Below are 13600 nucleotides of genomic sequence, written 5' to 3'. Positions count from 1 at the left end.
TTTGCATAAGTTCGATCCAAACAGACCTAAATTTTTACATAGTTTACAAACTAAATTAATGCTTTTTTAAATAAAGTTAATTATTTTCGTATAATTTATAAGTTGTTTTCATACTTAAATGTTCATTTCCGTTATCACTTTAGTCTCTGACGTTAAATAATTTTATCAAGTGATGACGGAGTAATTCAAGAACCAAATGACCATTTAACATTTGATGGATTAAGGGAATGTTTGGACAAACAACTTATTCAAAGCTTAGAACACACGTGTTTATGGAATGAAAATTTCAAAGAAAGGTATAAGAAGAAACTGAATTTATTCCTAGTTTTCTTTTTCCTTTATACCTCAATCACCCTTCAACATCAAAATCTCATTCTCTCTCTTTCTCTCTCTAAAATTACTTTCTCTCTCTAGAATGGCGACTCCACCAGTAGTCAAATTCCCGATCTTCGCAACGGTGAGAGTTATCGGAGTTGTGATCGCTATTCTTCTCTTAACATGGGTTGTTCATTTCAGAGGAGGACTCGCTCTTGTTTCTGATGACAAAAGTCTCATATTCAATGTAATCAAGATTAAATTTTTAACTCTTTTTTTCATCTGGGTCATTGTTTTTTTTATTGATTTGTTATTATTCTTTGTTTTTGTGTAATGGGTTTGTTTTTTTCTTTTCTCAATTTTCTGTTTATTCTGTTTTGTTGGGGCAATTGAAAATTTAGGAGTTTTAGGGTAAAAATGTTAATGTTAATTAATTTTGATTTTCATTGGAGCGTTGACCATGTGGTTATGAAGTTTTTTTTTTTAGTGTCTTTGATTTGGAGTGTAAAATTTGATATTTTTTTTTTTTAGCATATTATATGTAGCACGGACACTGACACGACACGTCGATAAAATTTTGAGAAAATGACATAATTCAATGTAATCACAAGTGTCGGTGTCGGACATATACATGTCAGACACACATGCATTTTTAGAATCAATGTGAGTTTCACGAAATCACGGTGGCAAATTGTGTTGAAGTGCCTTAATTTCTAGTTTCAAATTTGAGCTTGTTTGGTATTTGGTATTGAGGTGGATTTGTCGAAATTAGGTGGCATATTGATTTTGTTGAAACTCCCAAATGTAGCTTTTGCAAAATCAAAGTGGCTCGCCGTGATTCTACCGAACTCATGGAGAATCCAAACATGTACCTAGCGTTATGTTTGGTGAGCACAAAATGAGATGCCTTCTCACCGTGATTTCCATAAGCTTTACAGTGTAGCTTCCACGTTGATGTGGTTTTCTGCCACGGTTTTAAGGATTGTGGTCGTGGAACCAAACACATGTTTAGTCTTGTACTGTTTTTGTTTAAATTTAGTCTAGCGTGTTCTAAAGTGTTCATTTTCAGGCAAAATTATTTGTTAAACATGTAGATGCTTGGTTACCATAAAACAACATGGATTTTGTTTAACAATGAAAAGTGGTTTGTGCATCATGTCGAAAATTTACATAAGAAATGCATTTAACAATATAACATTCATTCTAGATCACATTGATCAAGTGTTCACACAACCACACACTTGGTCTTGTGGAGGTTTTTTTATGTATATGTTAGCTCTAAGTTTTTGTATATTTTACTGGATGTTTTTATATTTTATTCTTTTGAGCTTTATGTGATTGAATGTATTTGGATTTTGAACACTTTTATTCCATGTAGGTTCATCCGGTGTTGATGGTGATTGGCCTTGTTCTGATCAATGGTGAAGGTGATTGTTCTGTCTTCTTTAATCCTTAGAGAATGTTCTTATATGTGCCTGTTTGAAACTTTTTATGGTGATATTTGTTTGAAGGGTTTGTTAGATCTCAATAATAGTGATCAACAAATTGGAATTTTTAGCAGATGATAGAAAGCAGAAATAATTTTAGGATGGTCCCTTTAACTGTATGTAATGCAACCAAATGCTATGAGAAATCTGAATAGGAATTTGACATATTTTGTTCTTAATTGTTGATTCTCAATGTTTCCTATTGTCAATTCCCATAGATTTTCCCTGTATTTCAACGGTGAAGCCTTCCATGGTTATTTAGAGTTTATGCTTGGCTAACCTTTCTCCTTAAATTCAAGAGTTGAAAGTTCATGTGAAATTGTTCTGTGTTGTCTAATTGCAATAATATATGAAGTTCAAATAAGATTTTACAACTTCTTATCTCCATTTATGACTCTCATCATTGTGAATTGAATAAAACTAAAGAAAGTGTCTGTGGTTTCAAAAGAAGTTTTCTGTTTCACTTCTTAGAGTTACAAATTTTCGGCCTTTTTTCGGTCTCTTTCCTCTTTTCAAATATTTGTACCGAAAAGAGTGAAAATTGTTGTTTTCGCTGCTTTTAAACTGTTGTCTTAGTTTGCATATAATGTTTCCTCTTACTATCCCTTTATTAGTTTGTGTGTATCGTCATTGTAGTGTTAGTACTAACTCCGTCATCTGTTTTTTTAACAATGTGCAGGGATGCTTGCGTACAAGACGGTATCCGGAACTAAAAGCTTCAGAAAATCAGTTCATCTAGCATCACAGTTTCTTGCTCTCATTTTGAGCTTAATTGGTCTCTGGGCTGCTTGGAAATTTCACAATGACAAGGGCATTGACAATTTCTACAGCCTGCATTCATGGTTAGGCCTTGCCTGCCTTTTCCTATTCTTCATCCAGGTATCTTTTCCATTTTAGTCGAACTTTATCTTAGTAAAGGTCCAAACTGGTACTCGAGAAAAAACACGAAGACCTATTTAGACCTTGAGAAATGAAAAATGCCATTTGTTCATCCAAAATTTCAAATGTCAGTCAAAATTACTCTTTTAAGATAATCTATTGGGACATTTTAGTTCCTGATTTGTAGTATTTCGACCAATGTTTTAAAAACCGGATTGGAGATCGAACCAGTAAGACCTCGGGATCATGATTTAATTGGTTCAACCAACTGTTTAACCGCAGATCTACCTGGTTCAATCTAGTTCAACCACACTACATGATAATCAGAATCAAACCACAAATGAACATACTAGTTCCCTGTTGATCTGGTCCGGTTTTTAAAACATTGGTTTCGACTGACATTTGCGATTAAGGAGTACCAAATTAGTACTTTTTATTTTTAAGGTGCAAGTAGGTCTTTGAATTTTTTCTCAACGACTAGTTTCGATATTCACTCTTTTATAATAACAAGTTCAATTCAACTTCAGAATTTAGATTCCATGTATCTAACTGCTCTCTGTAATATTTGTCAGTTGGCTGCTGGATTTGCAACATTTTGGTACCCAGGAGGCTCAAGAAATAGTAGAGTCGCACTAATGCCATGGCATGTGTTCTTTGGTATCTATATCTATGCATTGGCTATAGCCACAACTGCTACTGGTCTTTTAGAAAAGGCTACATTCCTTCAAACCGGCAACGTCATATCGCGATATTCCAATGAATCACTTTTGGTCAACTGCTTAGGCATTTTGATTGTTGCTTTAGGTGGCTTTGTTATTCTCGGTTTAGTTACGCCGACTTATAATAAAGCTGATGATTTAAGAGGAAATGAGTGAGTGATTATATATTTCAAAAAATGAGAACATGATGAACGGTTGTAAGATCCTTTTAGGTTGCATGGATTGTTGTATGAACAAACTCTTCAACATATATACACAAGTTTCATTTTCTTTTCAGAGTTGAATGTTTGTTTTGCTTTTATCAATGAATAATTTATTTGTTTGTTTCGTGCATGTTTGGGGAATGAGACAAGACTTGTATTTTTTGGCATTTATAGTATTTAATATTTTATTTTCTTGTCAACATATTGAAATATTTGTTTAGTTATTTAGTTTATTGTATATTTAGAGGTCCTCTAAAGAATGTTAAGTGACCTCAATAGAAAAGTCTACACAACAATAATTAACTGCAAAATCACCTAGAATATCAATAACTTGTACAATACTAGGCACCATTAGGGAAAATGAAATGAACAAATTATTGAATATAAGATTCAATTATTCTAACTGATAGGACATAATGTAGAATACAAATTATAAGTAGGAAAAAAGATATGTATGGATATTTTTTGTAGTCTTTTATCTTTCTCATGAAAGGGCATCCCATCTCTTATAAAGTTGAGTAGGTGCTTTAATAGTAGTATTTATTCAAAATTTTGAATCCATAAAATAAAACAATAAAAAGAAAGACACTTCTAAAATTAATTTAAAACTGGAAAAAAATGTTATATATTCAAACAAGCTTTTACCATCTAGTGAGTGGAACTTTAAGGAAATATGTTTATTTTGATGTATAAGTTATCCTTCTCAATTCAATAATGGTATATATATTAATATCCGATGTTGACAGCTTAGTCACATCATAGGAATATATTTATTTGCTAGTTGAATCATAACTGGAGAGGGAGCAAGTACCACTTAGAAAAAAAACAAATACTATAATCCACTTTGGGCACAAATCTAAAGGTATTGCCAAAAAAAAATAGATTACATAGATTTTCATTTATTTTTAAGAAAAACAAATTTGTTATAAGTAGTTCAATTTATTCCCATCTGTATTTGTTTACTTCATCCATAATTATGAAATAAATCAGTGAGTTATACTTGGCAAGCTTTCATCTCCCGCAAGCAAAACAGAATGAAATGTCACCTAGCAATTATGCATTCCTAGCAAGCAAAATAAAGAATAAAATGGCTACAAAGCATACTAGTTATACCATGTCAATGTTCAATGGTAAGCAATAATTGGATGCGATGCTTAATGTATTCAAATTTCAATCAACCCTCTTTTTCAATTACAGTAATAAAAACAAAAATTAGTGACAACTTCACCAGCATCTTATGGTGATGGTTTACATAATTATTTACTACAAGGCAATAATCAGATATGAAGCTAGGTATAAAGAAAACTTGCCAAACCAAAATTGTGTGAGAAATTATCCAAAACTTGTGAATGATATAATACATAGCTGAATCTGCCTGGAGAGGCAAAATGTTTGCTCTCTTCGCTAGGACAGTTTGAATACAAAAATGTCCAAAATTTCATAACAAAGAGGCACATAATTCCAATATGGAAAATAATACAGAACCATAGAGTTACAACAATCATAAAATTTATTTCGATCAGGCCTTCACATTTCCATTCCATAATTTATATCAAGACCTGTTATCTTCCATGTTATCTTAGGATACATTCCTACCAGGCCTTTGCATTTGCATAATTTATATCCAGACCTGCTCTCTCCCATATTCTCTTACAATTACTGGCACACTTGTGGGTGGGACCTGCCAAAGTAGAAATATGAATCAAAACATATTTCGTGTAAACCATCGTATTTTAAACCAAATATCATTTGAGAATGTTAAATAAAAGTTTTATATCACAAGGACAACGGCTTTTGCTAATTTTTTTAAAGTGAACCAACCTAATAGCATTACACTCTAAGACAGAATCACAAATACAACTTCGTAGAAACTCAAACATGGGGACTAAGTCGCCATGATACATATGCAAGCAATGGGCAACTGCATCACTCGTTTCCTAACAAATTGAACCACAAAGTTCGGATTTGAGGATAAATGCTCAAGACTTATTAACAATAGACTCAAACTCAGATAAATGGCTCTACAAAGTTTAGTTATTACAAGCATTTAACGAGTTTTTTTATATAAGAATGGTTTCTTTTCCTCTATTCTACTAAATTATAATCCCCCTCCCGCTTCTTTTTAATAATTTCTTTTGGAAAATAAGTTTAAGGACGGACATTATCAAAATAATACTTTGTATTTTTCTATTTGCATGTCCTGTTTTATGTTAATCTTTTAGGTTTTTTGCAGTTTAAACTGTTATCTTGATCCTCAAATTCATTCTCCTAAGAACACAGGGACATGATTTTGCACTTATTACAGCAACCTAAAGCCCAACTGGATAAATGCACACTACGAGGCTCCAGGTTAAATGCACTTATGCCAAGTTTTAGCAGAAAATGTATAACTCTTCTTTAAACTCTCAGCACTTACCATGCCATAATCGGTGACTATCATTGAAACGTAGTCTGAAGGCATTGCATCATAACTGCAATCAATTTAGAGAGAAATGCAGGGTTAGAGTGGTTAAATAACAATTTCGTGTGGTGCTGCAATTAATAAATGCTTACATCAAATTTAGAAGTTGCAGATTTTCAATATCAGCCCAACCATTCAAGTGGTTGACATCCATTCTACCTGGAACATTTGAAATGACTTCTGGATCACCTGTAAGCACATCGTAAAACATAAGCCTTCATACGGACACAAGGAAAAAGGCCAATGGTAAACTGTAAATAAAAGCCTCATCATCTATAAACTGTTGAATATACATACCAAGTTCATTCGAGCAAATTGAATCCAGCTGTACCCTTTCATGAAATTTATAGGCCTCACAACATACTATGACTGGTACACGGGCTGCATGAGCAACCATTGCAACACTTGCAGTCCCCACTCTTGAATATACCGTTCCGTTAGACAGTATTGATTCAGCACCCAGAAAAACCCGACTAACTTCATGCATTATGTAGGAAACACCATTTATATGAGTGTATGTACAGTTAAGACCTTTCTCCACAAGCCTGCGGAGTAACTGCTGGCCTCTAAGCTTTGGACGAGAATCAACTATCACAACACGAAACTGTTTTCCTAATTCGTGTGCATGTAAAAGAATCATTTCAACAGCCAATGATGACCCATAAGTTAGAAGAACATCCCCATCTCTTATTTTGGTGACAGCGTGCTTGACTATGACCTTGTTGGCAAGTACGATCTTCTCACTTATAAAACGCTCAATATCTGCTTGGAGAGAAGTTTTTGCTTCTGACTCAGACAAGGTTAAAGGTAGCTTGGCTATCTGACTTTTGAGAAATCTAATTGCATTTCCCATGCTGATTGACAGAGGTCGGCACTCAATAAGAAATGATACATAACTACCAATTTTTGCTGTCAAGTCTCTTCCAAGACTCTTCTCAGGTGGAACCTTGTAGTCTTTGATGGCCTCTTGAAATGCTTGAAGCATTGCAATACAACGATCATTGCCACCAGATATATCTCCAGATATGTATTGCAAACCCACCTGACAGGCACAATGAAGATCATTAGGATTTGAGGAAGCATATTTAAAAAGCTCTAGTTCACAAAACGTATTGAACTGGGTCCTAATCACTGTCCTATTCACTACAACTTCGTGAATAAGTTTTAACTTTTAACTACAATTTGCTCATGATGGGGTATCTTGGTGAAACTATAGGATGCTAAATGCAATATGCTTTTATTTGGATGCCATTCAACATAACTTCATACATAGCAGATGGTGTATACTTGAGGCAAGATTGTGCCTCTATCATTGTACTAAGGGTTTAACTTCAATTAACTATCATTGTACAAAGGGTTTAACAAGTTATCAACTCTACTATTATATACCCAAAAATAACAGTGGTATAGAAATCAAATACTCTATAGTTGCATTGACATCAAATGACAGGATAGCATAGTACCTTATAAACAGCAGGATGCATAGGATAAAGGTCGAAAAACTTTGCCTCAAGATCTGGAAGCTGACTCCCATGTTCATATTGTGGTAAATGCCTGAACAACTCAACTCTGTTCCTAGCCTCAGTTTGTTTCACCACAGAACGACGTTTAGCTTTCTCCACTCGGCTCTTGTCATCATACTGCAAGCGTGGTTGAGGGACATCTTTCTTTCTATCCTTTTCATGTGGAAAATCACCCCCCTTCTTCTCAGTGGCTGCAACTGATGCATTATCAGATTTTTGTGCAGGCTTTACTGCTTTAGCTGGTCTTGCATTTGCTGATGTAGCAGTTGCAGACGCCTTATTTCCTTCGCCTAGTGACACATTTTATAAAATTCTACCTTATTAGCATCATCGTAATGAGTTGTGCAGAAAAGTTACCTATGAAACAACTCATAAATACCAAATTATATCATCCTAAAAAACCACAATATTTGAGTCCATGAACAGTTAAAAGTAGTTCCGACAAAGAACTAGGAAACCAATAGCCATAAATTATTAAGATCAGCATATAATCATGGATAGTATCCCAACAGCAAAAGCACTTTCAGTGAGATAGCTCAAATGCAAAGTCACAGACAGACACAATAACATTTCAAAACCAAATACGAGAATGATAATACACACCTTTTGCAGCAGCCTTTGCAGCTCGTTGAGCTTCTTGAAGTTCACGTCTTTCAGCTTTTGTGAGTTTTGGTTTCTGTTGTTTTGAACTATTAGATTGGTCTTTCATTTCCCCAGCTGACCCTCCTCCTTTGTGTGGTTTTTCTTTTTCTAATGGTGAAGAAGAAAAGGGCAACAAAATCAATTTTTCATTAAAAGACATCTCATATAAATTGACAGCAAGAAAATCAGGCCGATTCCAATTCTTATGATAATATAATTAACCTTGTGAATGGTGTTAAAATCAAGACATTCACACAATTCAAGTGGAGATTAAAACAATATGTGACAAAAGATGTATTTAAATATCCAAACGAAGACCTTTCTCTTAATGCAAAAGACAAACACACGTATATATAAACTTCAATAAAGGGGATAGCACTTTACTTTCAAGTTTCAACTACATCTAGAATTAACAAATCAACACTCAATAGTACAACAAAATACGCTAAACTAATACACACTTAAGCATAATAGAAGAGCATAAAGAGGAATATGCTAGTGTTAATATGTCCGTCTGCATGCTAGTGTGTGTGTGTGTGTGTGTGTGTGTGTGTGTGTGTGTGTGTGTGTGTATAACTTATGTTCTCTCTCTAGTTAATAGCTTAATATTAGTTTTTATATATTCAAACAATATCCTGCTTTTTAAACCTATTATGTAGAATGTATTACTCCATTTCACAAACCCAATAGACTTATTCCCTTCCCTTTCTGAAACTAATTATGTAGATTCAGAAACCATGTCCTATCTATGCAGAATTCTAGATCAAACCAGAATTTGATGATTAATCTTACTTTCTCTTTCTCCTTCATATTTCACAAAAAGCTCAATCAAGTTTCTAATTAATTTCACCCTACATTGATGAAACTCAAATACAATGGTCTCAACTAGTATTCTCCAAGTTCAATTTCAAACAAACCAAACCATAGATTATTATCAAAATCAAAATCAACAAAGAATAAAAATCTAAAGAATTTCTGACCAGGAATCCCAAAAAGGGCAACAAAATCAAGACAATAATAAGCAAATAAAAACAGAACGGAGACAACAAAAATCAATTGTTCTCTTGACAAGACATCTTAATATACGTCGATAACAAGCAAGTCACGCTGATTCCAATTCTTTATAATCGTACAATTAAATTTCCAAATGATATATTTAAATTCTATATATTCAAATAAAGACCTTTCTCTTTATGCAAAAGACAAACACAGGCATATATCTAAACTTCTATAAAGGGGAGACTACATCACTTTCAAGTTTCAACAGTTCAACAAAATACGTTAAACTGATATTTTTTGTACTCAACAGTTTAACTTAGTTTTATCTCTTGTTATTCAAATAGCTTAAACATAAACGTTTCTATGATAACCACTTACGCTATAAGCTCTTAATCAAGTTCTTTATCCAAAACATGGTCTCAATTAGTATTCTCTACTACTTCAAATCCATAACCATTTCAAATTCAAACAAACCAAAACATAGATTATAATCAAAATTAACAAAGGATAAAAATGTCAAGAATTTCTCACAAGGAATCCCAAAAAGCTCAATAAATTTTTTTATTAGACTGCATTTCCAGTTACTAGTAATTTCACCCTAGACCTTACGAAACTCAAATTCAAGTTCTAATTGAATTGACTTATTTGAGCTTACCTACTAGCATAATCACTTGTGAGACTATTCCGGAGAGCTTAAGAAAACACTGTACAACATGTCCGTAAGCTATTTTCACCTTATTTCTACAAACTTAGTAGCTTATGAAAACAGCTTATAACTTAAATACAAGCAGTTTAACCTTATTATAACTTTTATCATAGAAATAGCTTGTGTATAAGCACTTAACAAACAGGGCCTCAATCTCCATTCTCTAATCTCTACTACTTTCAATCCAAAACCAGTTCAAATTCAAACAAACCAAACAGCTTAAAATATCTTCACCTTATATTTTCACAAACTCAACATAATAGCTAATGGAAACAGCTTATAGCCTATATACAAACAATTTAACTTCATTTTATTTTAGTTATAGAAATAGCAAATTTATAAACACTTATATCATAAGCACTTCAACATCTACTTATATAATAAGCAATTAATAAAAAGTTTTTTTTTATCCAAACATCAATTAGTATTCTCTACTACTACTACTACTACTAATCCAAAACAATTTCATTCAAATTCAACATTTACTATAATCAAAATAAAAATTTTGAGAATCTCTTACCATGAATCACAAGAGAATCATTAACAACAGAAACAGTAGTCAAAGCACTCTCCTTCACAACAACATTCCCTTTCAAAGCAGTCAAATCAAACCCCCCTCTCGGAAACGAACTCGCCACAATCTTCTCCTTCCCATCAAAAAACCCTCTTTCACCACCCAACCTACTCGAATAAGACGACGACGGCGCCGGCGACACCGGCGCAGCATCAGAATAGCTACCATTTCCACCAACACTAATCGATTCCGCCCTCCGCGGCGAAGGCACCATAGCTGCAGAACGATGGATGAGGAGATTATCGGAGAGATGACGTGGAGGAGGGATCATGACGGGGGAGAGAGAAGCGGCGGCGGAGGTTTCGGGTAAAGGTGGAGAGTGAGTTGGGTCGGGTGGACCGGATTGAGAACGATCGGGTGGTGCGGATGGAGTGAAGAAACCGACTTGACGGAATTTGGGGACGGGGTCGATTATGGTGCGAGGAGGACGACGTGGTGGATCCATTGTTGAAGTGTGAAGGTTTTAGCTTAGGTTTAACGCGCGTTTGGATAGAAGTGATTATAAGGGATTTTTGGAATCTTTATGAGAGGGACTGAATGAGTGTATGCAAAGAGTAAACGGAAAGCCAAAAAGTAACTTAAACCACTCTCATGTGTCTTGGATCCACATGTTAACGGGAAAATTGAACCACTCTGATTAATCGTTTTATTTTTAGCAAAATCAAAATTGATTCTATTATTTTTGACGGCTTTCGATTTTTACACATGAATTTATAGTTTAATTTATATTTGCATAAATATTAAATATAGATTATTTATTTTCAACTTACTTTTAGCTTTTTTTTTTAGGAAACTTACTTTTAGCTAGAATCAATTTTAGAGAATCATTTCTCAAAAAAAAAAAAAAATTTCAAAGAATCAATTTACTCAAAATCAATTATTGTCACCTTAAACCAAAACATAAAATTAATCTCATTTTCTAATGGTATGTTGGCTTCCACATTTGAAGATGACAAATTGATTAAAAAGACTTAGAATTGATTTTGATAATGAAATTTAGTATGTTTTTGTTGAACCGGTGGTAAGGCATGAAAACCACGTTTGCAAAGAAGCTCCGATTTGTAGCTTCCAAATATCACGGCTAAAATTGCATTGAAGTGCGGGAATGAGTGACTCAACGCTACACCAAACATACCTTTAGAGTATTTGATTCTAAACGTAGCTTTTGCACTCGTTTTATAATTGTTCAGGGACGGATCCCTTCAGGATGGGTGTGGCTATTGCCAGACTAGCACAACTCTATTTTTTTTATATTCAATCTCTAATTTTATATCATATATTTTTAATTTGGAAATATAATTATATATGATGTATTGGTCTAGTGGTCAAGTGCATGTTTTCCTAACTCATAGTCTTGGGTTCAAGTTTGGACGATTGTTTTTGTCATTTTTTTAAAGAATTAATTGATAAAATATAAATGTAAAAAAGAACATGACGGAATCGACACGGCATAAACTTCAATAATAACTCATCAACCACTATACTATAGTGTTTGATATGTTTTATTAGTTGCAACATCATCATATACTAAAAGTTTGTAACTTACTCGTACGTAATTATTGAAGAGTTAAATAATATTTTTGATTCTCTCCTACAGTCAGACTATGTATTATAGGAGGAATTATAGGGTCTACGGTTTTGACCTTCAACAGTTGAGATTTCATAGGATATGTATTTATTAGTTTTATTAGTCTTTTATTAGCCTTCTTTAGTTAGCCTCTTCTGGTTAATATATATCCATGTACAGTTTCTTTGTTTTGATATATACAGAAATATATGCCTTTCAATATGGCATCAGAGCAAAAAGATCCTGAGAAAACCGATTCGGAGAAGAAATCTCATACCTCCGGTAACAACTCATCGATTCTCACACCAAGCTCACCATACTATCTTAGTTCCTCGGATAACCCAGGAACACCCCTGGTAGCAGTCTTACTCAATGGCGAAAACTACCGAACGTGGTCGCGTTCAATGAAAACTGCACTCCGTGCAAAAATGAAACTAGGTTTCATTGACGGAGCAGTCACAAAGCCGGTAAAGCAGAATGCAGACTACCAAAACTGGGAGAGAGCGGACTCCATGGTGATGGCATGGATCATAAACGCGACGGATCAGAAACTTCACGGCAGTATCTCGCATGCAACCACCGCGAGAGACGTCTGGCTGGATCTCGAAGAGCGTTTTGCTCAAGCAAATGCACCTAGAATTTCCCAACTGTGGCGCAATCTGTGTCTAATGCAGAAAGATGAAGGTTTGAGTGTGACCGAATTTCACACTCAATTCAAGAGCCTCTATGATGAATTAAATGAACTTCAACCACTGCCATCATGCACATGTGGAGCTTCGAAAGAATTGATGAAAAGAGAAGAAGATCAACAACTTCACCTATTCCTGGGAGGTTTAGACAGTGAGCAATATAATCATGTCAAGACCACCATCTTGAACTCTGATCCACTGCCCTCACTCAGGCGTGCTCTCAATCATATTCTAAGGGAGGAAGCGCGTTACAATACCGAAAGGGAGAAAGGAAATGTAAAAGTAGAGCAAGGAGCTGCCTTTTATTCCAACAATGGACATAGGCAGAAAAGAGATGGACCAAAACCCACCTGTGATCATTGTGGGAAGGGTGGTCACATCAAAGCTAAATGTTATGAAATAGTTGGATACCCTGCACATTGGGACACTCGCAGAACACAACGCGGGAGCGCAAAGCCAGGAGGAAGAGCTGCCACTGTTCAGGCAAATCAAAATCAAATTTTTGAGGAAGCAGAAGTAACAGACACAGGTCATGCTTTGCATGGGATGCGATTCAAGGGGACAGAATCATCAGTCATGGCTGGTAATAAACAGATCCAATGGGTCTTGGACAGTGGGGCGTCTCATCACATGACCCCTTCTTCCTTCATACTAGAGGATATAAGAGTTCTTGAGAAACCTTTTTACATCACTATCCCAACAGGGGAGGTAGTGCTTGTGGAGAGAACTGGAAATCTCAGACTTGATAAATATATCAAGCTAGTCAATGTGTTGATTGTTCCTAGATTTAGTTGCAATCTTATTTCAATACATAAACTGACGTGTGATATGAAATG

The 13600-nt window shown here is 34.6% G+C and overlaps 2 protein-coding genes across 2 annotated transcripts; one reads left to right on the top strand and one right to left on the bottom strand.

The window, feature by feature from the left end:
- Positions 1–240: 240 nt before the first annotated feature.
- On the top strand, positions 241–3733 carry LOC25495590 (probable transmembrane ascorbate ferrireductase 2). The gene is made up of 4 exons (XM_013595815.3): positions 241–562; positions 1694–1742; positions 2482–2681; positions 3254–3733. Exons 1-4 carry the CDS (start codon positions 416–418, stop codon positions 3554–3556), a joined length of 699 nt encoding a protein of 232 aa, XP_013451269.1. The 5' UTR covers positions 241–415; the 3' UTR covers positions 3557–3733.
- A 1166-nt stretch (positions 3734–4899) lies between these two features.
- LOC25495589 (translation initiation factor eIF-2B subunit delta) lies at positions 4900–11062 on the bottom strand. Its single transcript, XM_013595814.3, has 7 exons — positions 10455–11062; positions 8191–8337; positions 7528–7877; positions 6362–7106; positions 6157–6253; positions 6020–6074; positions 4900–5284 (listed from the first exon to the last, which is right to left on the bottom strand). Exons 1-7 carry the CDS (start codon positions 10951–10953, stop codon positions 5222–5224), a joined length of 1956 nt encoding a protein of 651 aa, XP_013451268.1. The 5' UTR covers positions 10954–11062; the 3' UTR covers positions 4900–5221.
- Positions 11063–13600: the final 2538 nt, after the last annotated feature.

This window comes from Medicago truncatula, chromosome 6 (genome assembly GCF_003473485.1).
Source record: "Medicago truncatula cultivar Jemalong A17 chromosome 6, MtrunA17r5.0-ANR, whole genome shotgun sequence".
Taxonomy (NCBI): domain Eukaryota; kingdom Viridiplantae; phylum Streptophyta; class Magnoliopsida; order Fabales; family Fabaceae; genus Medicago; species Medicago truncatula.
Note: the sequence above shows the minus strand (reverse complement) of the source record. Positions and strands in the feature narration are given on the sequence as shown.

Coding starts and splice junctions, on each gene's coding strand:
- LOC25495590 (XM_013595815.3), top strand. CDS start 416: ATGGCGACTCCACCAGTAGTCAAATTCCCGATCTTCGCAACGGTGAGA. Junction 1,743..2,481: donor TGTTCTGATCAATGGTGAAG/GTGATTGTTCTG, acceptor AACAATGTGCAG/GGATGCTTGCGTACAAGACG. Junction 2,682..3,253: donor TTTTCCTATTCTTCATCCAG/GTATCTTTTCCA, acceptor AATATTTGTCAG/TTGGCTGCTGGATTTGCAAC.
- LOC25495589 (XM_013595814.3), bottom strand. CDS start 10,953: ATGGATCCACCACGTCGTCCTCCTCGCACCATAATCGACCCCGTCCCC. Junction 7,107..7,527: donor TGCATCCTGCTGTTTATAAG/GTACTATGCTAT, acceptor TGTGCCTGTCAG/GTGGGTTTGCAATACATATC. Junction 6,254..6,361: donor AATTTGCTCGAATGAACTTG/GTATGTATATTC, acceptor ATGTGCTTACAG/GTGATCCAGAAGTCATTTCA.